Genomic DNA, 17,656 nt, shown 5'->3' on the forward strand with positions numbered 1-17,656 from the left:
AAATAAACTTACAATGTAGATGCACAAAATATAGCAACCATACATGGCAGGCAGGTGGGTGTGATTTTAAATAGTAGTGACATTTATGCAAGAAGGCAAAAGTACAAGAATGAGCACCCCTGAATTTTAAGAAGCACATAAAAATAAAGCAAAGGAGACAAGTGTGCCAAATTTCTGTGGTCCTTTTAAGTGGGTGGTGTTTCCTACATTACGGACACTAGCTGCAGGGCGCCATCTTTACTAAAGAAAGGGGTGACCTAAATGTTCATGTAGGGATTTGTGGTGGTTTTAAAAGGATTCACGGATAAATATAAGCATCATATTTTGTCTGCCTCACAAAAAACAGTTTTTTTTTCACCATCAGTCTTATACAAATTACATAACAGGTTGAATTATATGACCTAGAGACTGCAGCTGAAGTTCAAAAAGAGAAGCCGAAATGTGATGCAGAGATCATTTCAATGTCTGGGAAACCACTTCTCATTTCCAGAAGTTGCTCTACATTTGGCTTCCCTCATTAATTTCCAAAATAAGATGTTGTGCCTCTGCTTGTCACAAACCTAATTACCCGTGATGGATGTTAGACAAGTTTCTGACAAGAACTAATAATTGTGTTGATCACTCCCCAAGAGTTTGCTGCTTCCATTTCCTCCCACACCTAAAACCCCTGTCTTCCATCATGTCTGGAGATGCTTTGACAAAATAAACCCACGACATGCTGATGAATTATTCAAATTTGACTTAGTGATGTATGAAAGCAAAGTTGCAAGAGACAGAGATTTGGTAGACACTACTGGTTTAGCCTTCCCTCCCATCAACTGAACCTCCAGTCAAACCAATTACCAGCCATACCCCTCCAGCTCCTTAGCTCCATGTGAGAAGAAGAGAATGAGTGTCTGCTTACATTGTCCAAGAGTTGGTGCAGTCAAAACTGCTGCCGTGCAAAGATGCAGGTGATGAAATTTAACAGTTCATATAGTCCGTCTGCTTCTCTGTTGCATTGAAGGGAACAGGAAGAAAAATGTGTTGCTTTTCTTGAAGAAAAACCCTGTTTTATAAAAAGTTACCCTGATATCTCCTTTTTTTTCATTGTCTCATGGTCAGCGAGTGTTTAGGCCTCCAATGTACAATTTGTACTTGCTGGCTTTAAAGTATTTGTGTTTGAATCTCTCTGATCTCAGTGGGTGTTGAAGCAAAGCCCTTAGCAGCTGTTCTTTTGAACTCCCATCCTGTTGTCTTACAACCCATGTTTTAAGAAAGTTGTAAAGCTGGGTAAAACGATGATAATAACAGACAAACATGTCTTTATTTAATTGCAAATATTGCAAACACATGTCAAACTTTGAACTGCAACTTGTTGCAGCAGTTGGTGAGCTGCATGAAGAAACACTACAGTATGTTCAGCTGACCTATTGAACCAGCCCTGTTGTTAGTTAAACCCCATCATATCTGTCTGCTGCAGCCCACTGAGGGGATAAAAATATGGCATTGATCCTCATCCTACCCATCAAATCTCTTACTCTCCCACTCTCTCACTCCCCTCACTTATAAAGCTTTTACCATTGTCCAAAACTAACTTTATGGTTCCCTCTCTCACCCTTATCCTCTCCCTCATGCGCCTGCGGCTGTTGGTCTGAAGCTCTCTCAAATATTCATAACCAGGGAGAGGGGAGAAACTGATGAGGAGGGCAAAGAAGTACACACACTAACAGAACCATACAAGTATAAAACACTGTTGCTGGGACTTCAATGTCAGAATCCATTGGTTACCATCTGATGGCATTGTAGCCCCTTAAAGTGATGGCCAAGGGTTCTGGAGATGCTACTGGTTAGCGATAATGGACAACTGGTAACGACTTACTTGACTATGTGTTACCATTATTCACAGTATAACTCACAACTTTAGAAGCGAGAGGGGATGGTTGTTAAGAAACAATGCCTTTTATTGAAAACCAGGTATTATTAACTGCATTTTCTCAAGGATATCTGTTTATAGACACTTGCAGACTTTTCTTCTGCATTGTCTGCAGAAATGCTAGCGGACGATGATACTAAGACCACAAACCAAAGCCAGATTACTTCAAAATGCAAATTCTGGCCTCATGCTTCAGGGAAACATCACATGTCCTAGTTTCCATGAATTAAATTCATCTTTATTAAGCCATTCAACATGTCAGCAAGACCACAATTAATTAACTTCTTAACATAAACTCCCTCAATAGTCACTAGGAGTCAAAACCTTCCATTTCAGGCTTCCGACTAGTAAAAACTGTCAGCTGTGTCAGAGGCTATGCCTTTCAAAAGCTTAAAAGAAGGAATTGGACCAGATTTCTTTGAGCCACCTTCACTGACTTTATCTATTGATTTTGTTCAGTGAGGAAATAAAAATCTGAAGAAACATCAAATCAAAACCTGAGTTGGACAGAGGGACAGATGAACTTTCACATCTATCAAGCAGCAGACAACTACTGACTAAAAAAGCTGGCAAAGCCAAAGCTTTGGTGTCAGACTCTGCTTAATAGTACATGGTGCATAAAAATGAATGAATGTGATCCTGTGACACCAATGACGTGCTTGGTGAAAGGCTACTATCTCAACCCAATTTCTGTTGCCTCATTCAAACAAAACTCATGAAAACTTCCCAAAATTATCGTGTTGAGCTGCATGTGTGAATGCACATGGCTGGTATGCGTAGAGCACATATTGATAGGAAGCTATACTCCGTAGAACACTGGTGTTAGAGAGAGTGACTTGTAACTGGCCAAAAAAACACCAACACATCACGAGACTGTCTTATACTCACTCCTGCTCTCCAGTAAGCTCTTTTTCACTTGTTTCTTGATACTTTGGATACATACAGTTACTCATAGCACTGGTATAATGGGAAACACCTCTGTCAAAGGGGCAGAAATCCTGAAATGTTCTTGCAGTTATTTATTTTATTTTCTATTGTGTTAAAGTACCAGAGGGTAGGAGTATAAAAGACCTCAAACTTGTGTTTGCTGTGCTGTTGCATCGCCTGCTGTTTTTCAGCTGTGGGCTTATTTTGATACCAGTGTGAGAACTGCTTTGCTGCTTAGAGAGGTGAAGGTCAGGCCCTCCAATAGTTAAAGAATATTCAAGACATGTTTTCAGCAGATGCTCTTCTCTTCATCACTGAGGGAATAAAAGAACACCATCTTTTCCCCACCTTCACTTTCTAAAGTTTGATTCCTATGCTGGATGATAGTCATGGAGGTTCAGTCCATTTAAAAATAAATCAAAGGGTTTATTTAACCTCACCTCTGTATTTCATGTCTTATCTATGGCAGTCTCCTTTGTGCATACTCAATGCCTCATATACAACAAAGTGATTTTACTTTACAGAAATGATATTGCACAATTATTGGTAAAGCTTGACATTATATCTACACACATTTCTACAAAGTACAAAATGGCAAAGAAAAAATAGTTGTTTATTCTCAATCCGATTGTGAGTTCACTGTGCAAAACATGGCTGGAGGCTCAGTGACTTCGTTCTTTAGAAGAGGCCTTATTAAGCCCACAAGGACAGGCGCCATATTGGAAAAATGCCATATATTTTCTGGTGTATCAAGAAACTGGCAAAGAGCTGGAGATGAGGCAGGATTATAGCCTCCTGGCAAACAATGCAGAAGCGTGACCACCTGTGAGTCAAATCAGCCATGACGCTAATTATGCATAACTGTTAGCCTTGATAAAATCAAGATGGATGAGTTATAAAAAAAATCCACCCCCATACAAATGTTACAAATAAGAAATTAGGTGCAGAGACCAAACTGGTTCCTGTGCCAGCCAGTGAACATGTTTAATTCTGCTGCAAAATTAGGCATTTAAATCTCAGCTCTGATGGAGCTTCCTTTGCTTTTGCAGCCAGCCTCAAGTGGACACTGGAGGCTGGCGTTAGTTGTCAGCACCCAAGATGTCAGCCTGGTGTAACCATATTGGCTGTTTCACTTCCTACCAAAGTAATGTTAAATTAAATATTTGCTGTTGTTGTATTACTTAAAAGATCCATATCACTTCCTATGATAGCATATAGGTACAGATTTATTTTAATGACACAGGATTTGTAAAGTTAGCAGATCTGTTTAAAAAAGACAAGGAGGGAAACATAAAGCTCTCCTCTGTAGTGGTCCACTGGAAATGTAATGAATCTTCTAAATGCTATGTAACATCTTTTTTAATCTATCTACAACCTTCATAGGGGGCCTCGTACATCCCGAGCCACCTCACGTAAGCACATTCCTGATCCTGCACCATAAATCTTCCTCTACCTTCTTACTACTCTTCATTTTCTCTTGTTGCGAGCACATTCGTTGGATGTTCCCTTTTTCCTCTGGACTTTTCTGAAACAAGACGCATTAGTTAACAGCCTCTTTTCTCTCTGAAAATCTGCTTTACCCTTGAGCAGCTGCTATATAATGTGCAGCGCAGAGGATTTCAGGGAAAAGTTAACCTCTGAGGTCTGTTACCTGCCTGTGTGAAAGACTACTCTGTCAACCTTGTTTCATTATAGAAAGATAATATGCAGTTGCTCCAGGTTTCGTCATTCCTCGTGTCTGAGAAATTCTTGTTGAACTCTGCAGGTTCGCTTGTCTTCCCCTGGACACCTCTGGCAGCTGAGATGAGCTGCGGCCTTGTTTACCTTATGTAACGCACCTCAAATCCCTCTCAGACCCATTAAGTCGGAGAAACATTTCCACATCACATCGCATCAATAACAATTGAGAGCAGACAAATGACCCTGTTAAGATTCAAGGAGTCTGACCTGATGGGGTCAATCAGCTGTATGTTAATTGGCTCTATTTTCACCCTGAGTAATTTTGCACCTAATTTGTATTGCAGCTTAGAGCCACTGATCAGTTATGAAAACGTTTTCAGTGTGCATGCACTCAAATGCACTTTTCAACCCTGGCAGAATATGAATAAAGAGGGGCTTATCCAAAGTGAATAACAATTAATAATTTACATTTTAACAGGTTTATTCATTTCAAATGCCCTTTGTTGGGTCTGTTGTTGTTCTCTGGTCACTGCACAGAAAGATAACTCCTTTGAGTGGTACTCATATCCTTGTACATCAGTCCCAGACACTGAGGATATGGAACCAGACCCATTTCAGCTGCAACGTCAGAAGCTGCTTTTTGTATCTGTGCAGGTTTACATGGCCAAGCAGAATCATTATTCATGTTCAAACATCACAGCCCACTCACTGTCCAGGACAGCTGTTCAATCAGACTGTGCAAGATTATTCCATCAATATGTAACAGCACTAAAACCCTGTCCACCAAAGGAAACTCTGAGACCAAACCTGAATCAGTCATTCAAGCAGAAGCGAAATGTGAACATTTGTTTGCGTTAGGTCAGGGTAGTAACCTCATTAAGTTATTTGAGCTGCAGGATCTTACAAAGGGTAGCTGACCTTGAAATTTATATTGAATCTTGTTGGTTAAGACAAAGAAGACATTTTTCTTTGACCTGCCATTACCATTGCATTTTCTAAATTTTCCCAGGTGAGATGCATGAATGAAAACTGCATATGTGAACACAGAGTTTTTCACGCAGACTGCTCCCGACTTTTTCCAGCCAGCTCGATAAACTTCTGCAAGAAGGTGGGGTAAGCTAATTCGAAACCACAGCACTTAATATTCATAATGAGCAAGCAAGCTGGGTGATGATGTTTAAATCATGCAACAAGTGTAAACTTGGATGGGGAACATATAACATTTACACATAGCATTTAAATGCAAACGCTGTCATTATAGCGTAGGTTTCTGTTTCTTCAACCATTATCATGTTGTGAACATTACCCTGTGGCTCACGCAGCATGCTTTTGATGTCCTGCCTTCAGATATTTTCGGGATTGCGTGTGTGAAAGAGGCCGTACAGACACAAGGTCTCATATGTGTAATGTCTTATGAAGACACACAAAGTAGCCTTTTTGGTGAAGCACAGACACCATAGATAATGTGCTTGCCCTTCCTTCCAAACATATTGATCTTCAAATGGTCTGCTTGGTTGGGTTAGGCACAAAATTCCATGGTTAGATCTTTAGAAACAAGTCTACTGGCTTCAAGCTGTGTTTTTTTGACCCATCCATCGTCCACTGAAAGCTGCCTTGAGCTTACTTTATAAGTGTTTTTACTACAAACTCAAAATATTTTCTCAGCATCTCAAATTCTCACAGATGGTCTTTCATTGGAGTTAGAGATCTGCCATGATTTCAAAAAAAACTTTTTTGAAGCCATATAAATGAAAAGGGAACAAAGCTGTTCAGGAGTTATTTAGTTTTTGACAGTGCAGAGGCATCAAGACAGAGTTGATCAAGAATGACACTATGCAGGTCGTGTTAAGTCTTATCTACGTCAGCTAGTAGTCTAAAACAGAGCACCAAAGAAATTAATGCAGTTGGTTTATAGTATTATTGACGTAGGTGTACATTAAAAATTGATATGTATTGAAGTGTTTCTGTTTCATGTCGGAATGAATCATTCTTTAGAGACTGAATATCTGAGCATTTGTGATTGATCATAAAACCATAATTAATTCAAAAAGGTCCAGAGCACAGGTTAATATAAGACTAAAGATTTTACACAGAGAATAATGTTCTGCAGTTTTCATCGACCTAAAGATTCCTCTTTGAGAAAGTAGACTACAACCTAGAGGCAGATATCTTCAATGCATCTAAGCCAATTAATATTTAATGCTTTACCAGTGTTCTGCATTCTATGCATTTCCGTCATATACTCTCAACAGCAACATAAAAGAAGCCACGGGGTACAGTATTGTTTTCTCTCAGCTAGGCCTGCGAGTGTCACAGGCAGAACACTGAAAATAGGACAACCATTGAATGCTTCTTCAGACCCAGTCTAACAGAAGTGAGTCACGCAGATGCTATTCAGAACCGATATCTTCAGAACTTCTTTTATCAGCTGTCTGATATTCAGTAACACAAGCTCTAAATACTTTCCTGGTTTTTGAAATGGTTTCATCGCAGATTACAGAGCATTGAAACAGAGAACAAAGATAGATCGGGGCACCTTGTTTACTGCTGGTGCTTCACGTTTATGCCTTACAAAGCTGCACATTCAAGTTGACACACAGTTTTATTTCATGGATACAACTCTTTGTTAAGGCAGTTTGTGCGTCATAAAAAGACACTGCAATTAAAGCATACTTGTAACATGATTCAAAGCACAACACTACCAATCTGCTCAGTGTAAAAATCATTACTGATCTGTGGAGAATGGTGGCTTTGTTGTGCATGTGGAATAAACAAGAGTGCTGGTATACATGAACACAAGTATACTATTTTTACCGACATGCATCTGAGTTCACATTATGGGCAGAAACACTGTTTTTCAATCATAAATGGATACAAACCTCGTCAAAAACAAACCAAAAGGTCAGGCTGTTTCTGTAGTCACAATGCCTGTTGCTCCTATTGGTGTGTTGTTTGGTGCTGCCAGTTAGATGTAATTTGAATGCAGGTGTAAAGGGTTACATGAGGTCCAGTTTGTCTCTAAGTCCTGCCACATATGGAGCTGGATAAAGAAAGGCTTTTATCAGCAGCAGAGATAGTCTCCTCCTGCACCTTGAAATAAGGCTGGGAGAGTGTAAAAAGGTGCAGGGGTGGCCTTTTCTTCTTTGAGACACCGAACAGAGCGGCAAGCAGCTCTGCTTAGGTTTGAAGCTCTTATCTGGAACTGAGCAAAGTGCTCCCCTCACAATTGTATGCAAGAGCAAAGCACCACTTTCAGGAAATGTTCCACAAAGCACTTGCAGGGTTGTTGAAGTAAACAGCAGGCTATGTTGTACATGAGTAAAACAACGATAAATCAAATCAGAGGTTTCTAAATGAATGCTATAGCATGCAGGATGCACAGCACAGGAATGCAAAACACGGAAAGATGATCCAGAATCTCTTTGATCAGACCCCCATGACACTCGCGAGTGGCCTTTCCCTCAGTGGCCTACCTAGCCTGTGTCTGCATGTTTACATCAGTCATAAAGTTTGACCTTTGCTTCCATTTCAGTCTGTCGCTATTTATGCCAGTGTTAAATATTACAGGCACTCAGTTAAGCATTGGTGAGCCCCTGTATAGCTGTGTGCAGTTGTTGGGCAGTATCAGGGGATGCCGTGCTCTCATGACAGGGTCACAGTAGGGGATATAACAGGGGAAATAGAAGGAGCAAATAAGGAAACAACGCAACACAATATAACCTTGACAGATTTTAAAAAGTGCAAGGCTTTTTAGTTAACAGTTTAGGGTCAATCTCTCTTAATTTTACCTTGTTTATCAACGTATCACATTCATTTAAAATAACTTTTGGTTTGCTTTGTGTCTGGCGCCCCCTGTGGACAAAGTGGTACCTCTAATCTACTTAGCGATTATGTCCCATACATGTGTTATCTTCAAAGAAATATCTCACCCTGTTGTCTTTGAACGGTTGATTGTGTCACATGTATTGTATCACTCTTTGCTGTATAAAACGTAAATGGCAATAATTTATATGCTATACTGAAATTATCATTCTTGTTACTCATGTTTTTGTTTGCTTTTGTAAGTCAAAAAGGGCTATCTGTATTTATTTAAGTCAGTTCAATAGCTAGTTAAAAACTCCTCACAGGGGCTTTAATGCCTAAAAACAAACACATAATAAACCTTCTTATAATATTGGTGAAATATCCTGTTATATAGTTTGCCCAACACTCAGATGACCTTAGGGATTTTGCGTGTGAATGAAAGGTTGATGTGAACTTTGTGCTCTGAAACCTCAAAACTGTCTTTGACCACCTCTAATATGAGTAACATATAGAGGCTTTACTGTGTAAAACTTACTCTGGTGTTCTAATCTTCCAATAATTTGGCTGACTGACTCTGGCTCTCTCTGCACAGCACTGTCATTTCTTACATAGGCACCATGTCTGTCTCTCGAAGCCTGCAGCTTTCTGTGGAATTGGCTGTCTACTGGTTATATAAATTGAATGGGTGCTTAAGTATGCAGACTGAAGGACATGTCTCTCCGGATTATTCCTTTACTTTACATTCACGGGTTATCTTTACACATTTATGTCCAAACAGGGGGGATTCCCTCCTATGTGATATATACATGTAATAAAGCTGTTTCAAAGCATACTTTCCCTTCAGATAAAGTTAGTCTGAAGTCAAGCTTTGGAGCTGAAACCATGACTGTGCAAACAGCAAAGGCCACGAGGATTAGGCTGAAATGGGTTTAGTCCCATATTTATGTATGAGGAGGTTAGATATGACCAAGCACGTTCCTCATTGAAAGGTGGGTTCCTCTTGAATAAGTTTACCCTTGTACCTTTAATTCTTATCAGAAGGTGTTGTTGATTCACATTTTGTTACCTAAAAAATCTAGAAAAGATTTTTTTGATACTCATTGATAAAGGAAAATGTTTAAAAAAAATAACCAAAGTGTTTCTTTAAAGGTTCAGGCATTGACAAATGGGAAAGCAGAACAACACAGATAGCAAACAAAACAAAGTCTCAGTGGACAAATTGAATAAAACGCAGAGCAACAACGTTAAAAGAAAGGCAAAACCAGACAAGAAAAACACAATAAAATACTTTTTAAAAACAGACAAATTGAAAAACAGTTCTTTAAATTTTGCTTTGGGTGATAAAAAATGTCTCCAGTGTGTATGACTTGTAAGGGTCTTGATGTTTGTGTTTTTGGTTGATCTTGTTTCTGCACCTTTTTCTTTTGTTGTTCCCATCACCTTATTGAACAATATTTATTATGCATTTCTGTTGCATTTTTTAGATTGTTTTTTTCTTTGTTGTGCCAGATGGTTACTCAGAGTCTCTCTGAGGAGTTTTTCACTGTTTATGGAACAGACTGAAAAGTGATGCCGTTTTGATCTACCTATGCAAACCATAAAATCAGCATCAAGACTGACAGTGTCTTGGGGCACTGGTGGCCTAGCGGTCTAAGCGCCCCACATACAGAGGCTACAGTCCTCATCGCAGGGGTCGCCGGCTCGATTCCCGGCCGGTCGACCATTTCCTGCATGTCTTCCCCCACTCTCTACTCCCCACATTTCCTGTCACTCTTCAGCTGTACTATATAATAAAGGCAAAAAGGCCAAAAATATAACTTTAAAAAAAAAAAAGACTGACAGTGTCTTTGTAGTAAATTTGAGGATTTTTGGGGGGCTTTTTGCCTTTATGACAGGACAGCTGAAGAGAGACTGGAGGTGTGGGGAGTAGAGAGGGGGGAAGACATGCAGTACATGGTGGCGGTTGGGAGTCGAACCGACAACCTCTGCGACAAGGACTATAGCCTCTGTATGTGGGGCGCTTAGACCGCTAGGCCACCAGCACCCTAGTGCAAGGATGTTTTTATTTATTTTTTTTTTTTCACCAAACTTAACTAGTAAAACATTTATTTAACATACCTTTAAAAAATCTAGGATGTAGATTTACTACAGTAAAATAAAGTTACCCAATTTTGGGAGCCCGTGTTGTTGCTGTGGTATTTAAATAGGTATTGATATTGTTTTAGTAATAGAGTTATAGTAATTCTGGTATCATGAGGAACCTTCTTCTGTATAATATCAAAGCTAACCTACAGACAAAAACAGAAATGTGTCTGCAGAAAGTTTAGATTCAACGTTCACTCCAGAAGAGGACATATGCTACCAAAGTCCAATCAAATCCTAACAGCTGAGATACGACCAAATATGGCACCTTAACCTCGTCTCCATGCAAGTTTCTGTGAACATTTGGAGAATAATCACCTCTTTAGGCCGTAAACAGCATGGACTACTGCACAAAGCTGTTAGTATTCACCCACACCAACAGCCATGGAGTTATTTACTCTGCAGCTGAGGATAAGGAAGAGGTTCGACCAAAAACAGGCAATGCCAGCCACAGGTCAATCCCTCAGGGGAGGGCTTGAGATAAGGATTTTGTGCCAGGCTGAGCAGCCTTTTTGTTGGGGTCTAAAGAATATAAAAAATACCCTCTGAAGTACAACTTGGGCAGCTAAAAAACACTTTCCCAGCATACACAAGGATGCTGAACAACATGGCAAAATAATGGTTAGGTTATTGTAAGAGAATTGAACAGAAATGTTGGAATTTTTCATTTTACGTGTACATTGCTAGTTTGAACCATAGTGAGAGTATTCTTTTCTCCACAGTCTGCAGCTAAGAAAACAAGCACACCATGTCATCTAAGGCTGTCTCTCTTTAGGTTCCTGTTGTAAAGGGTCAGGTTTCGTATGCGTCTACGAATAAAATTGATGCATGGCTCACAGTTATATTAAGGAAGTGTTGGCCAAAGAACACTTTGCATGCAGTTGCATGTTTGAAAGGGAAAAGACCAGAGTGATCACCACAGCTGAAATCTGACCTTTCATTGACAAGCCATGATCAAAATAGAAAGCTGAGATTCAGGCAGGGTTAGAGGTTACAGGGCAGCAGACATGATGAAAGGGCTGACATTTTCAGCATGCACTCCTGATTCTAAGGTTACCTATAATCAGCTTATTCACTTTGGGCAGAGTTGATAACTACTCATATTTTGAACAAATAAAACCTGTAAGAACATGAGTTTGGTTTTAGTAGTGCCAAATAGTTGCATTGACTTTTTGTTTTTGGCCAAGAGGCTGTCATCAGATTGCTCTCTTCTGTTTACTTCCTAGAAGATTTTTTTTTGCCCTGATGAGAAGAAAATGGCTGATGTTAATTTGTTCCCAAGCAGTGCCTCCAACGTTTAAAAATGAAGCCAATGTACAAGTGCAAAAAATTGAGTGTCCAATTGAGGCTGGCTGCAAAAGCTAAGTAATACTCATTGGGTTTCCTGTTAAAATATCAGTTTTACAGCAAAATTAAACATATTTGATTCAAAAAGGTTTGGGGTATTTTTGTGGTTACAAACTTTACAATAGCTGAAATTGTTTTACAACACATACGCTAAGCTAATCTAAAGGCTAGGAGTTATACATCAATTTGTATAATTGGGGCACCACTGAGTTACCGAACAGGTAAGCACTTTGAAGCAGTTTGCCAGGAGGCTAAAAGCTAGACTCAGCTTCACCTCTTTGACTGTGTCTCTTAAAGTTTAATTGGGTCAACATTTCCAATATGGCGACCGCCATTGTTTAGAGTCAAAATGTCTCTTAAGAAACCAATAGGTGTTGTCATAGAGATTATGTCCATGTTTAATACAGTCTATGGTTGAACCCTGCCAAAGCTGTGTTAAGATCAAAATTGTTCAAACAAATGAGATAACATACAAAGTAAATGGGTGACACATCCTCATATTGCAGCAGAATTATTCTTGACAGCCTGGACCAACGACACCAACAATCATCTATAAATGTCAAATGTTGTAAAATAATTACAGTTTGGCTAGGTTTAGGTACCAAACAACTTGATGGAGACCATAAAAAAATGTGGTTTGGTTTTAAATGTGGTGCTAAATAGGCAACATAAAAGCAATTGATGTCGTGTTACTAACTATTCATTATTTATATTCATTAAAATTACTTTTGTTTCAAAGAGAGAGGTATTTTGGTCTACTAGGACTAACCACCCGGCTACGTTGGTATTTATGTCACTGGACTCCTTCAACTCCGCAACCATCAATTTATTGCCTTGTTGATAACATGGGTTGTTCAAACACATCACTAGATTACAACACTTTGTTCAACAGACCAGGACCTGGATTAGGGTTGTGCGATGTCATTCCATTCAGCTCTGTTGACAATCGATATTGCTGTTATTGGGGTGCTAATTCCTGAATGGGCTTTCTGAATAAGCTCAGTTTACTCAAATGTGTGCCTTTTTTGGCCAGACTTTAACTTGCCAGTTTTATCTTGCAACATTAAGACTCGTGGTAAAAAATGCTTCCTTTGATGAACATCCAGTGGGCACAGATGGTTTGTTGAAGAAGAATCTTCAGGTCTCAAATGTCAGCACTCGCGCAAAAGCAACACTGCTAGCCTGCTGTCGAGGACAGCAGCACCAATGCTTTTACTGCCAACAACACAGGCCCTCAGGTTTTCATTCTCTGTTTCTCCACCGTCACTTCCACATCTACTAACCCCATCTTCACTTTCCTCATGTGTTGCTACACTATCCAGCTGGCCTCTCAGGTTTCTGCTGCCGGCATGAAAATAAATAAAAATGCATGATGGCAGGGAAGAAGCAGAAGGTTACCTCAGTGTCAGAATTCACTTTTGGCATTTCAGCGATGAGAAACTAAGGGAGACAGCTGTTTCAATAAATATAATATTTCAAATGTCTTGACTTCCACTACAGTGATGAAAGTTGGCCTGCCAGCTAGTAGAGTCAAACACAGAAGCGGCTTTTTGAATGGTATTAATAACAACTGGTGTAGTAAATTAATTATAGGATTGAGAGAGAGAGATTGAGAGAGAGAGAGAGAGAGAGAGAGAGAGAGAGAGAGAGAGAGAGAGAGAGAGAGAGAGAGAGAGAGAGAGAGAGAGACTCATGGTTTTTCATCCCTGGATAAGAACAGAGAAATTCAATGCATCTTTAATGCCCATGCTTCAGTGAAGGAGGGACAAGGAGATTGAGTAATAGCATAAGACTAAAGGTTAATCTGCTGTGTTTTCTCACATTAAGAGAACAGAAAAGAGTGACAACTCCTCCTCCTCCTTAGGGAACACTGGATCTGTTGGGTGGAACCTCTTCAGGGAGACGAATGGGTGCAACAGGAGCAATTTGATGTTCAGACTCTGTGAGGGATGTGTCACATTGTACCACTGCCCTGTGATCTGTAATACACAGAGGCTTTAATGGGTCCTGAAGATGTGGATACACTGATCTATGACCTGAGAAACAGCACATCTGAGCGACAGCCAGTAGGTGTCTGATGGACACAGAGATTTATCACCGATGGGAAAGACAGAATCTGTTGCTACCATCAGAGTGATGTGCATACTGTTACTGACATCCCTATGCTTTAAGAAACCATTGTAATCCTTAAAGATGTTACCATAAGGGCCTGTGTCCACTGACAGCATCATATGCAAGCACAAGAACACCAGCTGTTTTTTTTTACTGTGCTAACAGTGCTTTCAGCTTAAAATGCTTCAACCTTTGGCATGCCACTGGAGTTGTCAATGACTCTTCTCCCTCATCAAAAATTCAAAATCAAGAATGAGCAGGACCTCCAGTATCAACTAAGACAATGTTGTTGACTTTCGGAGAAACTAATCCTAGCATAATCTTGGGTACAATTTCCAGGTCTACAGCTTCTGCTAATGTAAATTACATCACATTGTTTTTAACCTTTCTTTATAAAAGGCTGTTCAGTAAAAGCAGGTATGACGTGAGACAACTTTTGTATACGCTGTGATCAAAACCTAGTTGCTAACTTTTTTCATTTGCCATTTGGTGCTGGGCAAGTAGCATATCTTTGAGGTTCTTTGAATAAAAAAGGAGAGTAGTTTCTTGCTGTGAGAAAAGGTTGATAGGAGAGGATTTAGCCTTAAAGCCGATACAGCTAACAGACTGTACAGTCGAGGAGAGTTGGGTCAATCTATGACTATGCCGTGAGCAACTTTGAAGTATCTGACATAAAACAAGTCAAGGAGAAATCTATGTTGTTTCAGACTCTCAGGGACATTTAGATAGAGACCCCCATCCTGTTTTGTGACTTGTAGGGACAAGATTTTTCGACCCTTAAGTCAGCAGAGCCGAAGGACAGTACAATAAAAGACCAGATGTTAAGACAAGTTTGTGCTCTGTAGTAGGCTATGTCACTGGCTCCCAAACCTATAAAGGGTGTTGGTCAACAGCATTCGGGGAGTCAGCAGATTTGCAGAGCTGTTCTGCCAAGCATTGCGGGTGCTTGTTCGATACTGGTTTTTGATTCTTGTAATAAACGTATTACTATGCAAGCAAGCAAACAAGATTCCTTCTACATACAAATCTTACTCAGGCTTGTTTAAGAAGCGATAGGAGTAATCTTTAACCAAAAAGTTAAAGATAGGCAATTTAACTTACCATCCACCCAAATAAAATGAAGTTAGGTCTACACTGCCTTCACCATTAAAAGCATCGGTCAAGAAATACTGACTTTGTGTGTATCATATCAGAAAACAACCCCCCAACATTGCAGAAGCTGTTAGCCTATTACAACAAAATGTACTTCAACCTGCATCTGCTAGACACTCAAGAGCTACTTATCCTCCTGTACAATACCTCCTCCAATACCATCTCATCTCCCTTTTAAAATAATCTTTAATAGAGTGTCCCTTCAGATTGGTCATCAACAATATATTTAACACTGCAATTTAACTCATCAGTACAACACTCCCTCCACCCTAATTAAGCCTGATTACACACAAGGCAGCAATCAAAACAAAAGCCACTGTTCCTTTAATTCGTCACCTCCTTTTAATTTTTGGAACGAGAGAGGTTGATACACGAGGAGAAAAAAACTCCAGCAGGCAAAATCATACTGTCACAAGAAAAAAAAAAACACTGAAACGCAACCCGAAACTCCCCTTCATAACAAGCACCAACCAGCACTTTGAGTGACTGACCGACTACTGGAGTCCAGCTGCCTGAAGCAGAGCGCCTGCTGTTTGGATGTGTGCAGCCCCCTGGACTTGGTGGGAGGGGGAGAAGTTTCCCCAAAGACGCGCTTGGATCACTGAGAGAGAGAAACGATGCCTTCCTCCTCCAGCCCTGTCTCACAAGCTGCTCAGTGGATTTGCTGATTTCCCGAATTATTTTTTTTCTGCAAGTTATTCAACGGAACTGTGGAGAGATTTTGAGCCAGAGGATGCTCCCACAGGTCATTTGGATTCTGTATGTCTTGTCGTTCTGCTTTTTCCAAGGAGGCTTTATCAGGTAGGGCGCAAAAACATTTGATTATTCTTCTTCCTGTGTTAATGGGACTTGTTTTCTCTCATGAGCTGCACTAAATGAACTTTTTGATGATTTAAAATTCATCCAGTCGCCATTTCGTAGACTTTTACGCAGCTCTTTACATAAATCCATTGCTTTTAAAACATTTTATTGTAGAGACGATGTAACGGTTCGGCATGCCGTCAATATCCATTTGTCAGATGTTGCTGCCTTGAAGCTAATGCAACGTATGTGAACGAGGAAAAGAACAGTTAAAGCAGCACATGCGAGCGCAACCTCAGCGAACGCAGGCATGATTTAACCAAGGATATCCAACATTTTACGCACATGATCTCGTTATAAGACCCGTGAAATTCATACATTTTTAATAACAGTTTAGAAACTGGCAGCAAATATAACCTCAGTAAATGTATGTATGCTTTAATTGGGCAATTATTATGGGGAGAGCAGTGGATATCAAATCGTGTTGTTTCAGTGCGCAGCGACAACCTGGTAGAAAACTACCTGTGGAATTCACGCTCCTCTTAAAGAATTGTTGAATTGGAGTTTGAGTGTAAAATCAAGAGTAGCCTATATAGTGTGTGACTTTATTCATAAGGTGATTATTAATTTAGCAACAACATATGAACGTAAAGTACACTGGGAAACGTCTCGTTCATTCCAAACCTGACAGATCTTGAGAATGTGCACAAGGAATTGTGTTTCTTTGATGTTTTTGGTAAAAGTGCTTGGCACATGTGCAGAGTGGGTTCATTATTGTCAGGAAATGGGGACAAGCTCCAGTCAAAGCGTGTTAGGTGTGTCTGGGGACAGGCAAAACAAACACACCTCCCTCTTTCCTTCTGTTTTCCCCTTCTTTCTCTCCCCCTTCCCTTGTTCTCTCACTCAGACCAGCAGCCAAGCCTTCTTTTATCTCTTCCTTCTTTCTCTCCTGCTCTTCTTTCTTGGTGGCGGAAACTTTTATTTGCAGTGAACACTTTCCTTATTTCATGCCCTGCCACCCTCAGGTGTGAGCGGGAGGGAATTAGGATCTGCATAATCCAGGAGCGGAACAGAACCGTGACTCCGTGAACCCAGGGGCGAGGAGAGCAGCTCTTAGCCTGGAGAGCAGTCAACTGACAGCGCCTCCTCTGAGAAATTATATGCTCTCCTGCCAGCTCTATCTGCTCCTTGAAGGGGAGGGGTGTGAGGGGAAAAGGAAGGGAGTGAAGGGGGCAGGTGTAAAAGACAGAATCTGATGAGGGCGTGGGGGAGACATGGAGGGTGAAAATTGGGAGAGGAGCAAACGAAACGCGAATGAGAAATGTAGAGGGTGATTCATTTAACTTGAGGCAGAGGGGGAGATTAGTAAAGTGGAGGAGAGATGTTGGGAAATGTGTTCAGATAGGAGAGAGAATATGAGAGAGAGAAGTGTAAGAGACTGGAGGTGTTGGCAAAGATTCAAAAAGGAGATTGTCATGTAGAATAGTGGCCAGCTGGATTGGGGAGATAGGTTTTGAATTGAATGTTTGTCCAACAGAGGAAATGAAAAAGAGGAAAGAAAGGTGTAAAGAATAAAGTTCATATTGCAGACAGAAACGGGGACAGCTGAGATTCTGTGTGAGAGAGAGGAAAAAGAGGAAGTGTATCTTGTATTGTTGTAATACTTCAGGTCTGTTTGAAATCCAGAATCTGGTTCACTGAAGCTTTTCTGCCACCACGTTTAGTTCCATGTTGGTTCCCTCTGCAGGTTTCAATACAGGCCCTTTTAAGCAAGGA

At 40.3% G+C, this 17,656-nt stretch overlaps 1 protein-coding gene and 1 long non-coding RNA gene across 3 annotated transcripts in view; one reads left to right on the plus strand and one right to left on the minus strand.

Annotated features, from left to right (window-relative positions):
* Positions 1–17,656, minus strand: part of LOC117816771 — a 178,524-nt gene that overhangs the window by 83,301 nt on the left and 77,567 nt on the right. The gene's annotated exons all lie outside the window — the stretch shown is intronic.
* The window catches only part of glra4a (glycine receptor, alpha 4a), a 59,927-nt gene continuing 57,756 nt past the window's right edge, over positions 15,486–17,656 (plus strand). The window contains exon 1 of the mRNA XM_034689090.1: positions 15,486–15,880. Coding sequence (XP_034544981.1) covers positions 15,813–15,880 — 68 coding nt within the window. The 5' untranslated portion in view covers positions 15,486–15,812. The remainder of the gene's footprint in view (positions 15,881–17,656) is intronic.

Source organism: Notolabrus celidotus, chromosome 8, assembly GCF_009762535.1.
Source record: "Notolabrus celidotus isolate fNotCel1 chromosome 8, fNotCel1.pri, whole genome shotgun sequence".
In the NCBI taxonomy this organism is placed as follows: Eukaryota; Metazoa; Chordata; class Actinopteri; order Labriformes; family Labridae; genus Notolabrus; species Notolabrus celidotus.